The sequence below is a fragment of the Leuciscus leuciscus genome (assembly GCF_965113295.1).
Source record: "Leuciscus leuciscus genome assembly, chromosome: 1".
In the NCBI taxonomy this organism is placed as follows: domain Eukaryota; kingdom Metazoa; phylum Chordata; class Actinopteri; order Cypriniformes; family Leuciscidae; genus Leuciscus; species Leuciscus leuciscus.
In genome coordinates, this window is record NC_138725.1 from 14,453,827 (window position 1) to 14,470,133 (window position 16,307).

At 40.4% G+C, this 16,307-nt stretch overlaps 3 protein-coding genes across 5 annotated transcripts in view; all 3 read right to left on the bottom strand.

Moving 5' to 3' along the window:
* The window catches only part of LOC309498809 (uncharacterized protein), a 266,922-nt gene that overhangs the window by 160,923 nt on the left and 89,692 nt on the right, over positions 1–16,307 (bottom strand). The gene's annotated exons all lie outside the window — the stretch shown is intronic.
* The window catches only part of LOC309500856 (uncharacterized protein), a 134,769-nt gene continuing 119,585 nt past the window's right edge, over positions 1,124–16,307 (bottom strand). Inside the window, exon 3 of the mRNA XM_082172620.1 lies at positions 1,124–1,568. Within this exon, the coding sequence (XP_082028746.1) occupies positions 1,445–1,568 (124 nt within the window). The 3' untranslated portion in view covers positions 1,124–1,444. The remainder of the gene's footprint in view (positions 1,569–16,307) is intronic.
* LOC309500829 (uncharacterized protein) overlaps positions 12,670–16,307 on the bottom strand; it is a 71,513-nt gene continuing 67,875 nt past the window's right edge. The window contains exon 5 of the mRNA XM_082172583.1: positions 12,670–12,737. The gene's annotated coding sequence lies outside the window, so the exon portion shown is untranslated. The remainder of the gene's footprint in view (positions 12,738–16,307) is intronic.

Consider the following 16,307-nt stretch of genomic DNA (forward strand, 5'->3'; position numbering starts at 1 on the left):
CGTCCACACTGCCGACGTTGTCTTTGCTGCTATATATTTATGTTTAAAATGAAGTATAGGCCTTCCACAACTCTCTCCTCATATGTTGAATATATCACCAATGATGCTTATCATATGTCACCTAGCAGCAGCAGCGCCGCGTCAGACACGCTTCTGGTGTGCAAAGACATGGAAAACGTCACGCCACGCAGCCAGTGTGTCACCTGCCTAACACCGGTACACACTGTGCAAGAGAGGGGTGCGCGTACACGAGCTTGATTGACACTGCTAAGATATTCCTCCTGGCTCTGATTGGTTGTTTCTTACCGGGAGCGGTGTATTTCTGCAAATGGCAATAGGACCACTGGGAAGAGCCAGAGGAGCTTGATTTTTTCACAGATTATCTGTCTCATATTCTACTGTCAGGACATAATGACAGTTTTAACAAATATGTAAAAAAAATACATTTTTACCAAAGTTACCTAATGCAGCTTTAAGGTCATTTGGAGCATATGTAGGGCCCGAACATAAACTCAAGCCCAGGGGCCCCAGACCTGATCTTTGTTCGATTTACTCATTGATTAAAAAATAATCTAATGTTAAAACTAGGATTTTCACTTGGCCCACCATACATCTCAGAGCTGGAGCCGGGGCTGGTGTTGTTTAAAGTTCATAGTGATTGTTCTGACTTCATGAAGCCTCATGGTGTGAATGAACTTCAAACTGACTAGAACAAACTCTTTGAAATGTATATATGATACTGGATATGAAACTGTTAATAATGTAAACAGAAAGCAATCTTATTCAATGTCAGTCATGTGTGTGTGGTGAAATATCATTTATTAGGAATTTAAAAGCTCTATTGAGAAGCTCAAAAAGCAATTATATCAGGCTTCTTCATGGCTTTCAGAACTGAAATTATTCCTGATTCAACCAGAATCAGCAGAAAATAAAAAGGACAGTAACAATGAGATGTTGATAAAATGACTAAAGAGTTTAATCAATAATTACATGAAGCAAATACAAACATTAGAATTGAAAGCGAATGAGACCGATATCACTCTTTACTGACTTATAAGAGAAGAGAAGTAGAGAGAGAAGTGTCCAGTTTCAAAGATCCATGAAAGTATATCTTGTATTTGCATGGAAGAGTAGAAGTGGAAGATAAACTAGATGTTCTGATGAAAAACATTAAAAATTAAAATCACATTCATGTCTCTCTTAAAAGTAATATGGCCTCTTCTTCAGCTCCTGAACTTTGCCTTCAAAATTATAAAAAAAAATTTTTCCAGTGTGAATTTTCTGGCACTCTTTCAGTTCATCTTCTGTAGTAAAGGACTTCAGCCCTGAAACACACACCGCCGTGTCTTTTCTGCTGTAATATTACGAATGAATCTTCTCCTTTGTGTGAATCTTCAGGTGTTTCTTCAGGACTGACGCCCAATGAAACTGTTTACCGCACTGATCAGTTAAATGGTCTTTCTCCAGAATGAGAAACAGAAGTGATGTGAAGTGTTTTTTTTACACTGAGGGCAGGAGACAGATTTTTTTTACTTCTGTTTTTCTTTTCTTGTTCACGTCCATCAGGTCTAAAAGAAACATTAAATCAAGTGAGTTTTAATGGACTATTTTATGCAAACAACTTGCTAATCATGTCTTTCTCATGTAGTTAAAGTAGTGATGGGTGATTTCGAAGCACTGCTTCATGAAGCTCAGACACCTTTATGAATCTTTTGATTCAAATCAGTGGTTCAGAGCGTGAATCAAACTGTGAAATTCACGTGATTTCAGTAAATGAGGCTTCGTTGCCTCATAATAATAATAATAATAATTAAAGCTGCAACAAGCATTTATCTGGGTTCAAGCTGTTAAGGCCTTTAAGGCCTTTAAGAACAAAAGCATCAAAAGTTATTAAGTTTTATTTAGCAAGCATTTAACCACTGACATATATGATGGAAAATACCATTTACAGCCAATACAGGCCATTTAACATAGGAAATATATGGTTTTCAAAGCTTTTTGACAGTTATAGCACCTTTTTGCCTGAGTCTTCTTACAGTCTTGCCTGATCTCCACCACTTTTATTAGTAGTACTCAAAGTGTGCCCATATATATGTGTCAAATTTGTTGTAAATATGTTATTTTGATAAGGAGTTTAGACAATTATATTCAGTGGCGTAACAAGCCAACACCGGGCCCTTAAGTAGGATTATCAAGGCGGGCCCCTTGATGACGCAATTGATGACATTGATGACGCAATGTCCGCGAGTAAGCTACCATGAATAGGGCAGGATATGATCATACACAGCATATTAGAGATGAGATGACTAACAAAATCAGGAGGAGCCTACGCTCACCAAAAAACAAACAAACAAAAAAACACTGGTGACAGCGCACCATAACACATTGTTAGGCCAAGGTCCAAATACATAAAAAAGATGCTCTCTTACATTATAGCGGGATTTTCCGGGCTTTCCTATGTGCAACTGCAAAGTTGCCGATTAGATCAGGATTGTGCGCACGGGCATTCTCAATTGACCATTTGCAGGGAGTTTGATTGACAGGCGATCTGACTAATCATAATCCGCCATTTTGTCCCACAAAGCAGTCAGGAGAGTTAGTAGATTAACATTGGAGGATTTAAATTTGAAAAACAAAGTGTACTGACGTCTTAGCACTTTAAAACAACATTCCTTTTATGTTCATTCATGTTTATTTTAATGCTATAAATTAACTAGAAGGAAGAGATGATTGGTTCACGAGCAGCTTTAACTGAGCCTCGAGTCTACAGCGATCTGTCAGATCTGGATATTTTGGGGATATTTAATTTAATTTTATCAATCAATAAATTCCTCTTGAAACAAACTTTGTTGTATTATTTTAATTTAATACTGTGAAGCTGCTTTGATACAATCTGTATTGTGAAAAGCGCTATACAAATAAACTTGACTTGACACATTAAAGAGTCACAAAACAGTATTTATTGTTTAAATGTCTCTAAAAAGTGACTACATTTGAAAGGTGAGACTTTTGCCGCTTTTCCATTACCAGTACCAGCTCAACTCGACTCGACTCGACTCGACTCGACTCGACTCGCTTTTCGCTCCGTTTTCCATTGCAGATAGTACCTCCACAATAGTACCTGGTCGTCATAGCGACGCCGCAGGAAACTGCTGTGACTTAATCTTCTACGCGAGATACATCCGCTGCCACACACACAGGACAAAGGAGGAAATCGAGTGTATGCTGTTTTTGGATGTTTTTGTTTTTGCTGTTTTTTATTCAGGATACTCCGTCTGGCGCGTGCAATGATGACGCAGTGAATAGTGACGATTCTCTCTGACCAGTCAGCAGTCTGCCGTGTTTTCACGTCACATTTTAGTATCGCCTCAGCTCGCCCCAGCTCGCTTAGAACCTCGCCGGAGGTGGTACGAAAAAAAGTACCTGGAAGCAGGTACAGGTACAACTTTTATACAGTGGAAAAAGTACACTGTGTTACACTGTGTAGTGGAAAAGCGCCATTTGTTTCATATCAAAAGTACTTGTCTGTCAGCGCGCAGTCTTCTCTCTGATCCGCAATGTATTTTTCACTGCGTGAGAACTTGGTGTGGTGTGAGAGTGGCGTCGCTTGTCAGACATAGCAACAGTAACTAAAGTGGGCGGGTCTTTGCGAATGGTCATTGACAGTATGGACGGGGATTCGCCAGTCCCAATTCAAAACAAATTCCATCACAATCCATCATTGTTCGTTTCAAACATGTGAGAGCATCAAAATGATCCATGGGTGAAATTGATTGGATTTAATTCATTTTTTTGTCAGTTCCTATCATAATTTTAACATTTTGGCGTTATTGTTTAGCTATTTACCTATGTTTTCAAATTTTCGTTGTTTTTTTGTTGTTGTCTCGGTCGGACTAACGGCTTTGAAGATAAACACAATTTTTTAAAGCTCTAAATGACACTTACAAAAACCATAAGGCGAAACCTGGCATGTTTGGTATTGTTGGACTCGGCAAGGATTCAGGAGTCTTAGGAGGTCACTCCTGTGAAAAAACACTGGCATTGTGTCAATGACGTATACTGAGTTTTTTGAGATACACCAATGTTCTCATAGACTATCATGGCACCCTGGACAAAGACACTGCATGCCAATTTTCAGTAGACTAACAGTTGGGTGCGCTTATAGCTATTTTCATGATTTTTTTCACTGTTATAGCGCCAACAATAGGCCAATTGTCACAATTTTTTTCATGTCAACTCAGATTGAGCTTATGAACATGTGTCCCAAGTTTAGCGAAAATATCTCTTTCCGCTCACAAGTTATAACCATTTTATAGTGCCACCAAGTGGACAATTGTCATGATTTTTTTTCAAATGACCTCAGAATGAGCTCATGAACATGTGTCCCAAGTTTTGCGAAAATATCTCTTTCCGTTCACAAGTTATAACCGTTTTATAGTGCCACCAAGTGGCCAATTGTTGCGATTTTTTTCAAGTGATCTCAGATTGAGCTCAGGAAGATGTACCCCAAGTTTAGCAAAAAAATATCTTTCCGTTCACAATTTATAACCGTTTTAGTAAAAGTGGCCCTGGTGCCGTCAAATATTTTGGTTCCCCTTATCGACCGTTAATTGAAATTTTGAATTATTTGGATGATTATTGATTGTCAGACACCAGAGAATATTCCTGCAGTGGTTTGGTTCCGATCGGGCCAAAAACCTAGGAGAAGTTCGCAAAAATAGGTTTTTCAAAAAAATGCAATTTACTCGAAATTGGCGCCTGACGGGCGAGCAAATCGGAGATAGCCATTTTGTCCGCCTTGAGCCAAGGATTCCAACGATATAAGACACTTGATCCTGGGACAAACGGTCTAAGAGTTATGCGCGATTTAGTACTTTTGGTTGCTGTAGCGCCACCTATGGGCCAATTGGGGTCATACTCTGATAGGTTGTCCCCAAATTGAGGCCTACCATCTGGCCAGGTTTCACGTCTCTAGGCCTTACGGTTTGTCCTGCACGATGCGTTTTACGAATCCTTACAATTACAATAGGGTTTCAGCATTTCATGCTTGAACCCCTAATAATTCATTACATTTATATAGCGCTTTTCTCGGCACTCAAAGCGCTTTACATGGAAGGGGGGAATCTCCTCAACCACCACCAATGTGCAGCATCCACTTGGATGATGCGACGGCAGCCATATTGCGCCAGAACGCCCACCACACACCAGCTTACTGGTGGAGAGGAGACAGTGATGAAGCCAATCAGTATATGGGGATGATTAGGAGGCCATGATGGACAGAGGCCAAGGGGCAAATTTGGCCAGGATGCCGGGGTTACACCCCTACTCTTTCGAAAGACATCCTGGGATTTTTAATGACCACAGAGAGTCAGGACCTCGGTTTAACGTCTCATCCGAAGGACGTTTCAAAACGTCAATGATCTCTGTGAACCCATCATGCGGTGAACCATTGAACAAGTGTCTGGGTTTTACCAGATTTATCAGTTTTAAACATTTGTAGACATTTTAAACTTTCTTTCCACTCAGGATCTTCATCAGATCCAGTTGGCCCAGGACCATCATCTTCACAACCTTCATCTTCACAACCTAAGCCATCAGCAGAACATGGCAAAAAGAGAAGGCGAAGTCTGGGACACCCGAGTGGATTGAGCAGTACGTCACTGAGCAGAGGAGGAAGATGTCAGATCTCATGGTCCTCCAAAAGCAAGCAGTGGAAGCGGCAAGCAAACGTAACGTAATCTTAAAATAATCTGTTTCTACTTTGACAAAGAAATAGCAACTTGTGTTTTCACCTTTTGCCACATTCTGCTGATGGTTAGGTTCTATTTTGTTTGTTTAATGGCATGAAGTACAGTATATATGCTAAAGGAAATACATGTAGGGATGCACCGATCCACATTTTTTCACTTCCGATCCGATCCCGATACCTGAATTGGGATATCGGCCGATACCGATACTATTCCGATACCAGAGCTGTGTTTGCATTCATATTATTATTATCATTATTGTTTATTTTCTATGATGCTGAAATAAACTTCTCTCAACAGGCAAGTATGATATGTACGTATGTATGCATGTGTGTCCCAAAAGGAAACTTGAGGTAAGTATAAGGTCAGAAAAGGAAGTCAGAAAAACTGAAAATCCAGTTAACAGGAAAAAACCCATTCTGAAAACAAATATGCAACTGTAAGGGTTTCAAATTGACTGTCATGTCAATATTTATTCTTTATTAATATTTAGCATTCCCAAAATGTCAAATACTTGAGTCTTGAAATATAAGAAAGTGTAAACATCTTACACACACACTATCTGAAGGGTGATCCTCGCTCCGATGCTGTAACTCTCTTGATGAATGCTCGATCAACATCAGCCATGTTGCAAACAGACAAGTGGATTTTGCCTCAGACGTGCGTCAATGTCGCTTCAAATTTTTGCTTTTTACGCGTGTCAATTTCGCTCTGGGCACGTGAATGGATTCAAAATATTCAAGCGTCCAACTAGACACGGTAGACGCGAATTTGACGCGCTATTCGCGTTTGGTGTGAACGCACAGTAACGTGGTGCTTTTTTAAATGTTTGATTGCGTTTGTTGTGTTGTAAGACGCGAGGGAGCTTCAAAGAGCTCTGAATTACGGCTTTGCAAACATTGCATTTAGCTGTCTTGCTCTGCGGTGTTTCCAGTGTGAAGTATTTCCACAAAGCAGACATGTTGGCTAGCCGCGAACTACAGAATGGATTTCCTGAGCGGGGGCGTGTCTCATAACTCTGTGTCTCATTGAGCCGCGCCTCAGTTCAGGAAATCCATTCCGCAGTTTGCATCCAGCTAGCAGACTAGCTGGCGGGAATCACTTTTGGAGTCATTTCAGCAGACAACATTAAAGCGCAGACATGACTCATGGATATCGGATATCTCCGCAGGTTGGATTGGGAAAATCCGATACGTGAATTACGCTAGTATGTTTTTTAGATCAAAACTTGTTATAATTTGATAAGCCTAATTTTAGCCTCTGATTTGAACGCTGTTTGAAGGGGTATGTCTGTGTGAGACTTCAGTGTAAACGCCCACTGCTGTGATTGGCTGACATGCTTGCATATGAAATATCTAGCATTACATGTGGAACTCTCTCGAATACTTTTACTATTACAGCTATTATACGTTTTTACTATTACAGCTATCGGGATTAACGAATCGTGAGAAGTTTTTTAAGTATTTAGATCTACTCCCTTCACATAAAAGGTTGCAGTGATGAGCATTGAGCAGATGACAGCCTGTTGATCGCGTGAATGAAGATCTTATCATTATAACGCAGTTTCTGCACTCTCACTAATGATTTCACCAATGCAAAAAAGAGGTAAGTACAGTAAGAGCTTCGTTGTGCAGTATAAAACCGTCATTGATTTTATAACGAGTTTTGGCAAGTGTCTAGATAAACTCGCGCTGTGTGATTGACAGCTTGGGAGATTGGAAAGGGATTGTTCTTTGGTCGCTTTCTGTATATTTATTAAATCACAGTTTAAGTAAGATGTGAAGTTGATCGTTTAGTCACTGGCTTGATTTACTGATGCATAAACAGTATTGAACCACTTTGAGAGAAAGATTATCTGTCTGAACTTGAACAATTACACATCAGAAATTCACATAACCCACTGGATCATCTGGCTCGGATGAAGGAACTAAAAAAATAGCTTTGTGTTCATTTCTACTATTAAACACTGAGCAACTGTCATGCTTCACTCGTTTGCAAGCCATGATGTCTCTCAAGGAAAAACCATATCGCGCTCGCGCAGCTCATTTTCTCAAGGGCAGGCCAAATTCTTTTTGCAGGCAAAGAAGAGAAAGGGGAGGTAACCCTTCCCCTTATGACGACATAAGGGGAAGGTTTCTAGATTCGCCCGTCTGAGCTTTCATTTTCTTAAAAATACCCAGGGCTTGGTTTACACCCATCAAAATGTCTAGTGCTACGTGCTAGCCCTCTTTTTTAATCTAGAGGTACTTGGCATAGCAGTAACAAAGTTTTGGAGAGAGAGAGCACAGGAACTTCTTGTCTCCAGTCTCAGTAGCACACATCCAAAATGAATAAGCTTAGGAAAAGTATTTATTGAAAAAGAAAAAAAAGACTAAAGGAAACAAACTTCAGGAGGGGGCAAAGGCCAACAAAACAAACAAAAAGGTTTCTAACTCAGTTTAAACCAGAACTTACCTAAACATAAAAAAATAAAAAATAAAGTAATATAGTTCCAAATAAAGTTCCCTTTCTCCCTGATGACACATAACCAGGAGAAAACCAAATTCAAACAAAAATGGCACCCACCTCCCTACAGGTTTCCTTACTTTCTTGATTTTGTATACAATTTTTGCTTAGTTTAGTTGTGTGTGTAGCCTACCCTAGGTTCATTTATTAAACCCTTATATTATAGCCAGCACCATCTCACAACAAGGAGAGAGAGAGGGTTGCAGATGCTAACTTGCCACATGGAATTATTTTCCATTGATCCAGATAGCTTCATCCTGTTATGTTGAAACCTGCTAACCATTGGTGCAATTGTAGATGAAGTTGAATACTTACAGTTTTGTTTAGAATTTAAGATTTTCTTTTAAGGAAAAGTGAAGAAAGAGAGAGAGAAGAAAAGAAAAGAGAATGGCAAGATTACAATCAGTTAACCACAACCTACGAGAAACATCAGAGAATCAGTGTCACCTTAAAGGGGCACAATAACTTATAACGCATCTAAAGGCTGTGGACGGGTACTTGCATTGACTTTGGTTGCTGACCAAGTCCAGATGCAGGAAATTCTTGAGATTCTTGATGCTTTTTGTCAGGAGTGCGCTGAAGCGTTTGTTTGGGTTCTTGGTCTGTGTTGAATCCAAAGTTAACTTGATGAAGTTGCCGGAAGAAGACAGGAGAATGTGGTCTCAAAGAGATTGAGCCCAGATCTGAACTAATCGGATACTCTTAAAGGTCCTATCAGTTCACACCCCTTTTGTTGAGGTGACCAATCAAAGATGACTGGGAGAAAGTCTTTGTTCCATCTTATTACCATTTGCATGTTCATGCTGGCATGGAGAATTTGTGCAGTCTTTACACAAAAGTATGGTACAAATATTTATGATGCAATTTATCAAAACATTGTACACCATTGATTATAAAATCAAAAGGGGATTATTTTGATACTAATAAAGAGGGTATTTGAAGACATTAAAGCAGTGATACATCATCTTTGGATATCAACATTGGAAGTTACTCTAACATAACTAAAGAATCATAAGTAGGCTAATAAAACATAGGGACATGCATAAAACACAGGAGAAATACTATACTAAACATTATACACATTCAACCATCACGGTTCGGCACGGTCAGCCAAGTGTGCTGAGTTCAGGGCCGAGAACGGTTTGTAATTGTGCCGTGCTGTACCAAGCTCAAGTGGAAACACAACTGGAACCTTTTCTGAAGGTGGAAAAGCAGCTTTTGTTTCTCAGCACATAAAGATGAACTACTTACCGTGATCTCAGACTGCTGTGATGTGGTTTCTCCACTGCATGGATCTTCATGTGTCGCTTCAGGTTAGTTTTAACAGAGAAACTCTTTCCACACTGATCACACGTGTGCAGATTCTCTCCAGTGTGGATCCTCTCATGTGTTTTCAGATTTGATGAGTCACTGAATCTCTTGTCACAGTGTGAACACTTGTAAGGTTTTTCTCCAGTGTGGATCCTCTCATGTTTTTTCAGATCTGCTGACAGACTGAATCTCTTGTCGCAGTGTGAACACTTGTAAGGTTTTTCTCCAGTGTGAATTCTCTGGTGCTGTTTTAAATCTCTCCCTGTAGTAAAAGTCTTCTCACACTCAAAGCACATGTACTCTCTTACATCAGCATGACTTTTCTGATGTCTTTGTAAATATAGCAGCAGTGAAAAACACTTTCCACACACAGAACATGAATGCGGCTTCTCCTTTGTATGACCTGTCAGGTGTCTCTTCAGGGATGATGCCCTAAGAAAGGTTTTGCCGCATTGATCACATGAGAACGGCATCTCTCCGGTGTGGATCCTCATGTGAACAATAAGGTTTGATGATTGACTGAAACTATTCCCACATTGATGGCATACATGTGGCTTCTCTCCTGTATGAACTCTCATATGAATCTTAAGAGATTTTTTGCTTGATAAACTCTTTCCACACTGAGTGCAGGTGAAAGATGTCTTGACTCTTCTCCTCTTTAAAAATGTCTTTTTAGTCTTTGAGCGACTCAAAAGTTTTCCTCCAGGTTTGACATGATGTTCCTCCTTCACTTCACTCAGTTCTTCACTCTCCTCCTTCACTTCACTCAGTTCTTCACTCTCCTCCTTCACTTCCATCAGGTCTGAAATGAAAGAAAAACTCTCATTTTCAAATTTTCTAAAGTTTACTGGTGGGATTCTCTCTGAAATTTGTCTGAGATCCTCCGGCCGTGATTAAAGCTTCTTCTTGTGGGAGATTCTCTGAGAACTGGTCAACTGGTCAACAAATTGTAAACCATATATAAAATAAATGTAAAATAGAACTGTTAAACTATTTAAATTTAGTTTGACCTGATGTTGACAATCAATATGAAACCTCCTTTTACTGACCATTTGTTAAAAAAAAAACTTTTGCAGCCATTTCACAGTTTAACTATTTATCACTAAAAGTGATGAAGTGCTTGAATGTTTCTAACATGAATGTTCTTCAGCATCATGAATGAATGAAGAATAAACACCAACCTCTTTGTTCTTCAGGATCTTCAGTGTGTTTCATTCTGCAGGGTTCTGGATCACTCATGTTCTCACTGTCCTCTTTAATAAACTCAGTCTTTGCAGATTTCAGCTCTTCCTGATGCTCTGATGCTCGTCTTCACTTGTAGCCGATGGGAATTTACAGCATTTATTGGAGAATTGCTGTGGGAGGAGCTTAACTGATGATGTGACTGATGTGGGAGGAGCTTAATTGATGATGTGACTGATGTGGGAGGAGCTTCACTGATGATGAATTGTAGTGGGAGGAGTTGATCTGCCAAAATCAAAAATAAGTTACCGAGTTTGTTTTATGCTTATGGACTACATAATATAATAATGCCAATTTTCCCAAATATAAATAATGGTAAGAAAAACAGTTGAAAGCATAAACAGTGTGATGGCAAACAATTTTCTATCACTGAATAAGAGACAAACATGTATCAAATGAACGCGAGAGGAGGGCATCCTTCCTTCATTACTGTCCTGACTCCCCCAAGGTTATTTCTCTAGGCTAAATGAAGATATGTCTCAGTTATAACTTATAACTAACACATTGTTACATCATTTATCATACATGCATAAGGGTTAATAACAGTTCACTGTTATATTCATGTAGCAGAGAATCATGGGACTTCACATGCAATCCCGTGAATTTTAATACCATCATGTTTTCTAAGTTTCTATGAATATAAGAAAATGCAAACACAGAACATATACAACTTCTACCACAACAGAAATACACATAGACTACATATAGTAACCATCAAATACCCTCAGTCTGTTGACACCAATGAAATGAGCTTTAAGTGTCAATTTACAGGAGATCTGAAGACATCAGCATAATAAATGAGGTGAAAACAGGAACTATTGTCATGAAATAAAGAGTGTTTTCAGCAGATCTGTTAATATTGATGAGCCTCAGACTATCAACACTCATTCAACAAGCCATTCAGGATCATCAGCAGATTATTTGAGTCAGGATACATGATAAAAGCCTGTAAAACTGCTCTATTGAAAGACATAACTGTTATTCCTCACAATATAGCCTAACATGGATAAATCATCAATTATAGAACAAAATAATTAAATAAATAACCTATCGTTGTGAACCTCTACAGGCAAATAACTACAACACTATAATATGTGAATTTAAAACTAGTTTGACTTTATAATAACTATCAATTGCAATAAAGTAATTCATTAACATAAATCATTAACATGTTTTTGTACAGAAACTGACAATGATCATAATACTCTTAAAAATAAAAGAAAATGTAAAGTTTCCGGTGTTAAACTTCATTAAAATGTATCTATATTCCCATGGATGTATAGATTTGAAATTTCCCTCGTTCGTTACTCATACAGAGGCAATATAAAGTCAATTTTAATAAGTAAATGTAATCTTCCAAAGATAAATGTCGACAAAGAAATAAAGGTAAACATGAAAATGGCAACAGCAACACTTGGGATCGATTCCTATCAATTCCCCTCACAGATCTCAAACTTTGACTTGACAATCAGTAACAGTTCTAACTCCAAACATCGAGACAATCACACAAACGAACACAAAATTGCTCAGGTCTGAATGAACTCAACATATTCTCCTCATGCTCGCTGCTGCTGCACTAAATGTTTATTTCAGTAGGAAGATGCCAGAAAAGACGCACAAGTATCGCTGTGATCGATGAAAACAATACAGAAATTAGTCTGTCGCTTAATCAAACTGTATAAAGTGTGTGTGATGGTTGTGTAAAAATCAGAAATACCGTGAACTGCTCTCCTCACCTCAGAAGATTCGACGCTGAAACTCAATGAGGGAAGAGACGGCACGATCGGACTCCAAAGAATCACGGGTGCGCACTGTTGAAGATTTTAGGGAGCCGGAGGCAAATTCAGAGGTGAATGAATTTGCCCCTGAATTTGCCTCCAGCTCCTGCACCCCTGAAGTTGGCTCCTGCACCACTGAATTTGTCTCCGGCTCCTGCCCATGGCAAGGCAAGGCAAGTTTATTTATATAGCACATTTCATACACAATGGCAATTCAAAGTGCTTTACATAGAATAAATTAAAATAATAAAAAGAAATAAGAATAATTAAAACAGTTTAGAAAAAAAAATACAGTACAGTACAGTACAGTACAGTCGGACGAACAGCGGCATAGTGCTCATTCATTAAATGCATAGCTAAACAGAAGTGTTTTGAGTCTGGATTTGAAAGTGACTACTGTAGGAGCACGTCTGATCTCCTCTGGAAGCTGGTTCCTGCTGCGGCTGGCATAATAGCTAAAAGCGGACTCGCCATGCTTGGAGTGAACCCTTGGTATTTCTAGCTGATATGATCCTAATGATCTGAGTGATCTGTTGGGTTTATATTCAGTGAGCATATCTGCAATATATTGAGGTCCTAGGCCATTGAATGATTTATATACCAGTAATAATACTTTAAAATCAATCCTAAATTTAACTGGGAGCCAGTGTAAATATCTGAGGACTGGTGTGATATGTTCATATTTTCTGGTTCTGCTCAGAATCCTGGCGGCAGCGTTCTGTATGAGCTGCAACTGTCTTATGGTCTTTTTGGGAAGGCCAGTGAGGAGTCCATTACAATAATCCACCCTGCTGGTGATGAAAGCATGAACACGTTTCTCTAAGTCTTGTCTGGAAACAAAGCATCTAATTCTTGCAATATTTTTCAGATGATAGTATGCTGATTTAGTTATTGCTTTGACATGACTACTGAAACTAAGGCCTGACTCTAGTGTCACACCAAGATTCCTGACTTGATTTTTAGTTGTTTGACCCCTAGAGTGAAGGTATGCATTCACCTTGAGAACTTCATCTTTGATTCCAAATACAATGACTTCAGTTTTGTCTTTGTTTAACTGAAGAAAGTTTTGACACATCCAACTGTTGACTTCATCGATGCATTGGCACAGGGAGTCAATGGGGCTGTAATCGTTAGGCGATAGGGCTAAGTACAGCTGTGTGTCGTCTGCATAGCTGTGGTAGGCAATTTGGTTCTTTCTCATTATTTGGCTCATTGGGAGCATATACAGGTTGAACAGGAGTGGCGCAAGAATTGAGCCTTGAGGGACTCCGCATGTCATGGATGTCCACTCAGACTTATGGTCTCCTATACTCACATAATAACCTCTCCCATCTAAGTATGACCTGAACCATTTTAGGACTATCCCAGAAAGCCTCACCCAGTTTTCCAGCCTGTCAAGAAGGATGTTATGATCGACAGTGTCAAATGCAGCACTGAGGTCGAGTAGTACCAGCACTGATAATTTTCCTGAATCAGTATTTAAGTGAATATCGTTTATTATCTTTATGAGCGCTGTCTCTGTGCTGTGGTGTGGCCGGAAACCAGATTGAAAATTGTCAAAGTATCCATTCGAGCATAAGAATTTGTTCAGCTGATTGAAGACAACTTTTTCAATGATCTTGCCTATGAAAGGAAGATTTGAAATCGGCCTTAATATGGTCTTATCCAGATTGCTCTTTTTCAGGAGGGGCTTGACAACTGCAGTTTTCAGGGAATTTTCGAAAACTCCCAGAGAGAAGTGAGGCATTTACCACTTCTAGAAGATCTGCTTCTAAACTGTTTAAAGGAGGGGTTGCTTAATATGGTCTTATCCAGAGTGCTCTTTTTCAGGAGGGGCTTGACAACTGCAGTTTTCAGGGAGTTTGGAAAACTCCCAGAGAGAAGTGAGGCATTTACCAGTTCTAGAAGATCTGCTTCTAAACTGTTTAACACACTTTTGAAAAAATGATGTGGGAAGTGTTTCAAGAGTGCAGGTTGATGTTTTAACGATGAGTGCAGGTTGATGAGTGCAGGTTGATGGAACACATTGACAAAGGAGATTGAAGTTGCTAAGAAGAGCTATGCCAAAAAGCTGGAAAACCAGTTTTCCTCCAACGACCCTGCATCAGTGTGGAAAGGCCTGAAAGACATTACCAACTACAAGACACCATCCCCCAGCATCGACAGCAACAAGCATCTTGCGAACGAGCTGAATGTCTTTTACTGTAGATTTGAGACCCCCGATCAGACACCCCACACCCGCCCTGACCATCTCTCTACACAGCCATCAACACCTCCAGCCATCCCCCTCCCCTCCACCCCTGCACTTCAGATCAGTGAGGATAATGTGCGTCAGATCTTCAGGAAACAGAAGAGAAGGAAAGCACCAGGCCCAGACGGTGTTTCACCAGCCTGTCTGAAAACCTGCGCTGACCAGCTGGCCTCTATCTTCTCACTGATCTTCAACAGATCACTGGAGCAGTGCAAAGTCCCTTTCTGCTTTAAACGCTCCACCATCATCCCAATCCCGAAGAAACCAAAGATCACAGGACTCAATGACTACAGACCTGTTGCCTTAACATCTGTGGCCATGAAGTCATTCGAAAGACTGGTGTTAGCATATCTGAAGGACATCACTGGACCCTTGCTGGACCCCCTGCAGTTTGCCTACAGAGCAAACCGGTCTGTGGATGATGTGGTCAATATGGGACTGCATTACACCCTACAACATCTGGACAAACCAGGGACCTATGCAAGGATTCTGTTCGTGGACTTTAGTTCTGCCTTCAACACCATCGTCCCATCACTGCTCCAGACCAAACTGACCCAGCTCTCTGTCCCTAGCTCCGTCTGTCAATGGATCACCAGCTTTCTGACAGACAGACAACAGCTAGTCAGAATGTGCAAAATCACGTCCGACAGCCGCACCATCAGCACCGGTGCTCCACAGGGATGTGTTCTCTCACCACTGCTCTTCTCCCTGTACACAAATGACTGCACCTCTAAAGACACCTCTGTCAAGCTCCTGAAGTTTGCGGACGACACTACTGTTATCGGACTCATCCGGAACGGTGACGAGTCTGCGTACAGACAGGAGGTGGAGCAGCTGGCTCTTTGGTGCAGTTATAACAACCTGGAGCTGAACACGCTCAAAACAGTGGAGATGATCGTGGACTTCAGGAGAAACCCCCCTGCACTCCCTTCACTCACCATCATGGACAGCACTGTGACTGCAGTAGAGTCATTCAGGTTCCTGGGCACCACCATCTCTCAGGATCTGAAGTGGGACACTCACATAGACTCTATTGTGAAGAAAGCCCAACAGAGACTGTACTTCCTGCGTCAGCTGAGGAAATTCAACCTGCCACAGGAGCTGCTCGTACAGTTCTACTCAGCTGTCATCCAGTCCATCCTCTGCACTTCCATCACCGTCTGGTTCGGCTCTGCTACCAAAACCGACCTCTGTAGACTACAGCGGATAGTTCGGATTGCTGAGCAAATCACTGGCACTACCCTTCCCACACTTAAAGTACTGTACTCATCCAGAGTGAGTAAAATGGCTCGCAAAATCACTCTGGACCCGTCACACTCAGCACACTTTCTGTCTGAACTGTTACCGTCTGGTCGACGCTACAGAGCACCGAGCACAAAAACAACCAGACACAGGAAAAGTTTCTTTCCCCAGGCCATCTACCTCATGAACACTTAAATGTTCCCCTACTGTGGAACAAACATGTGCAATACT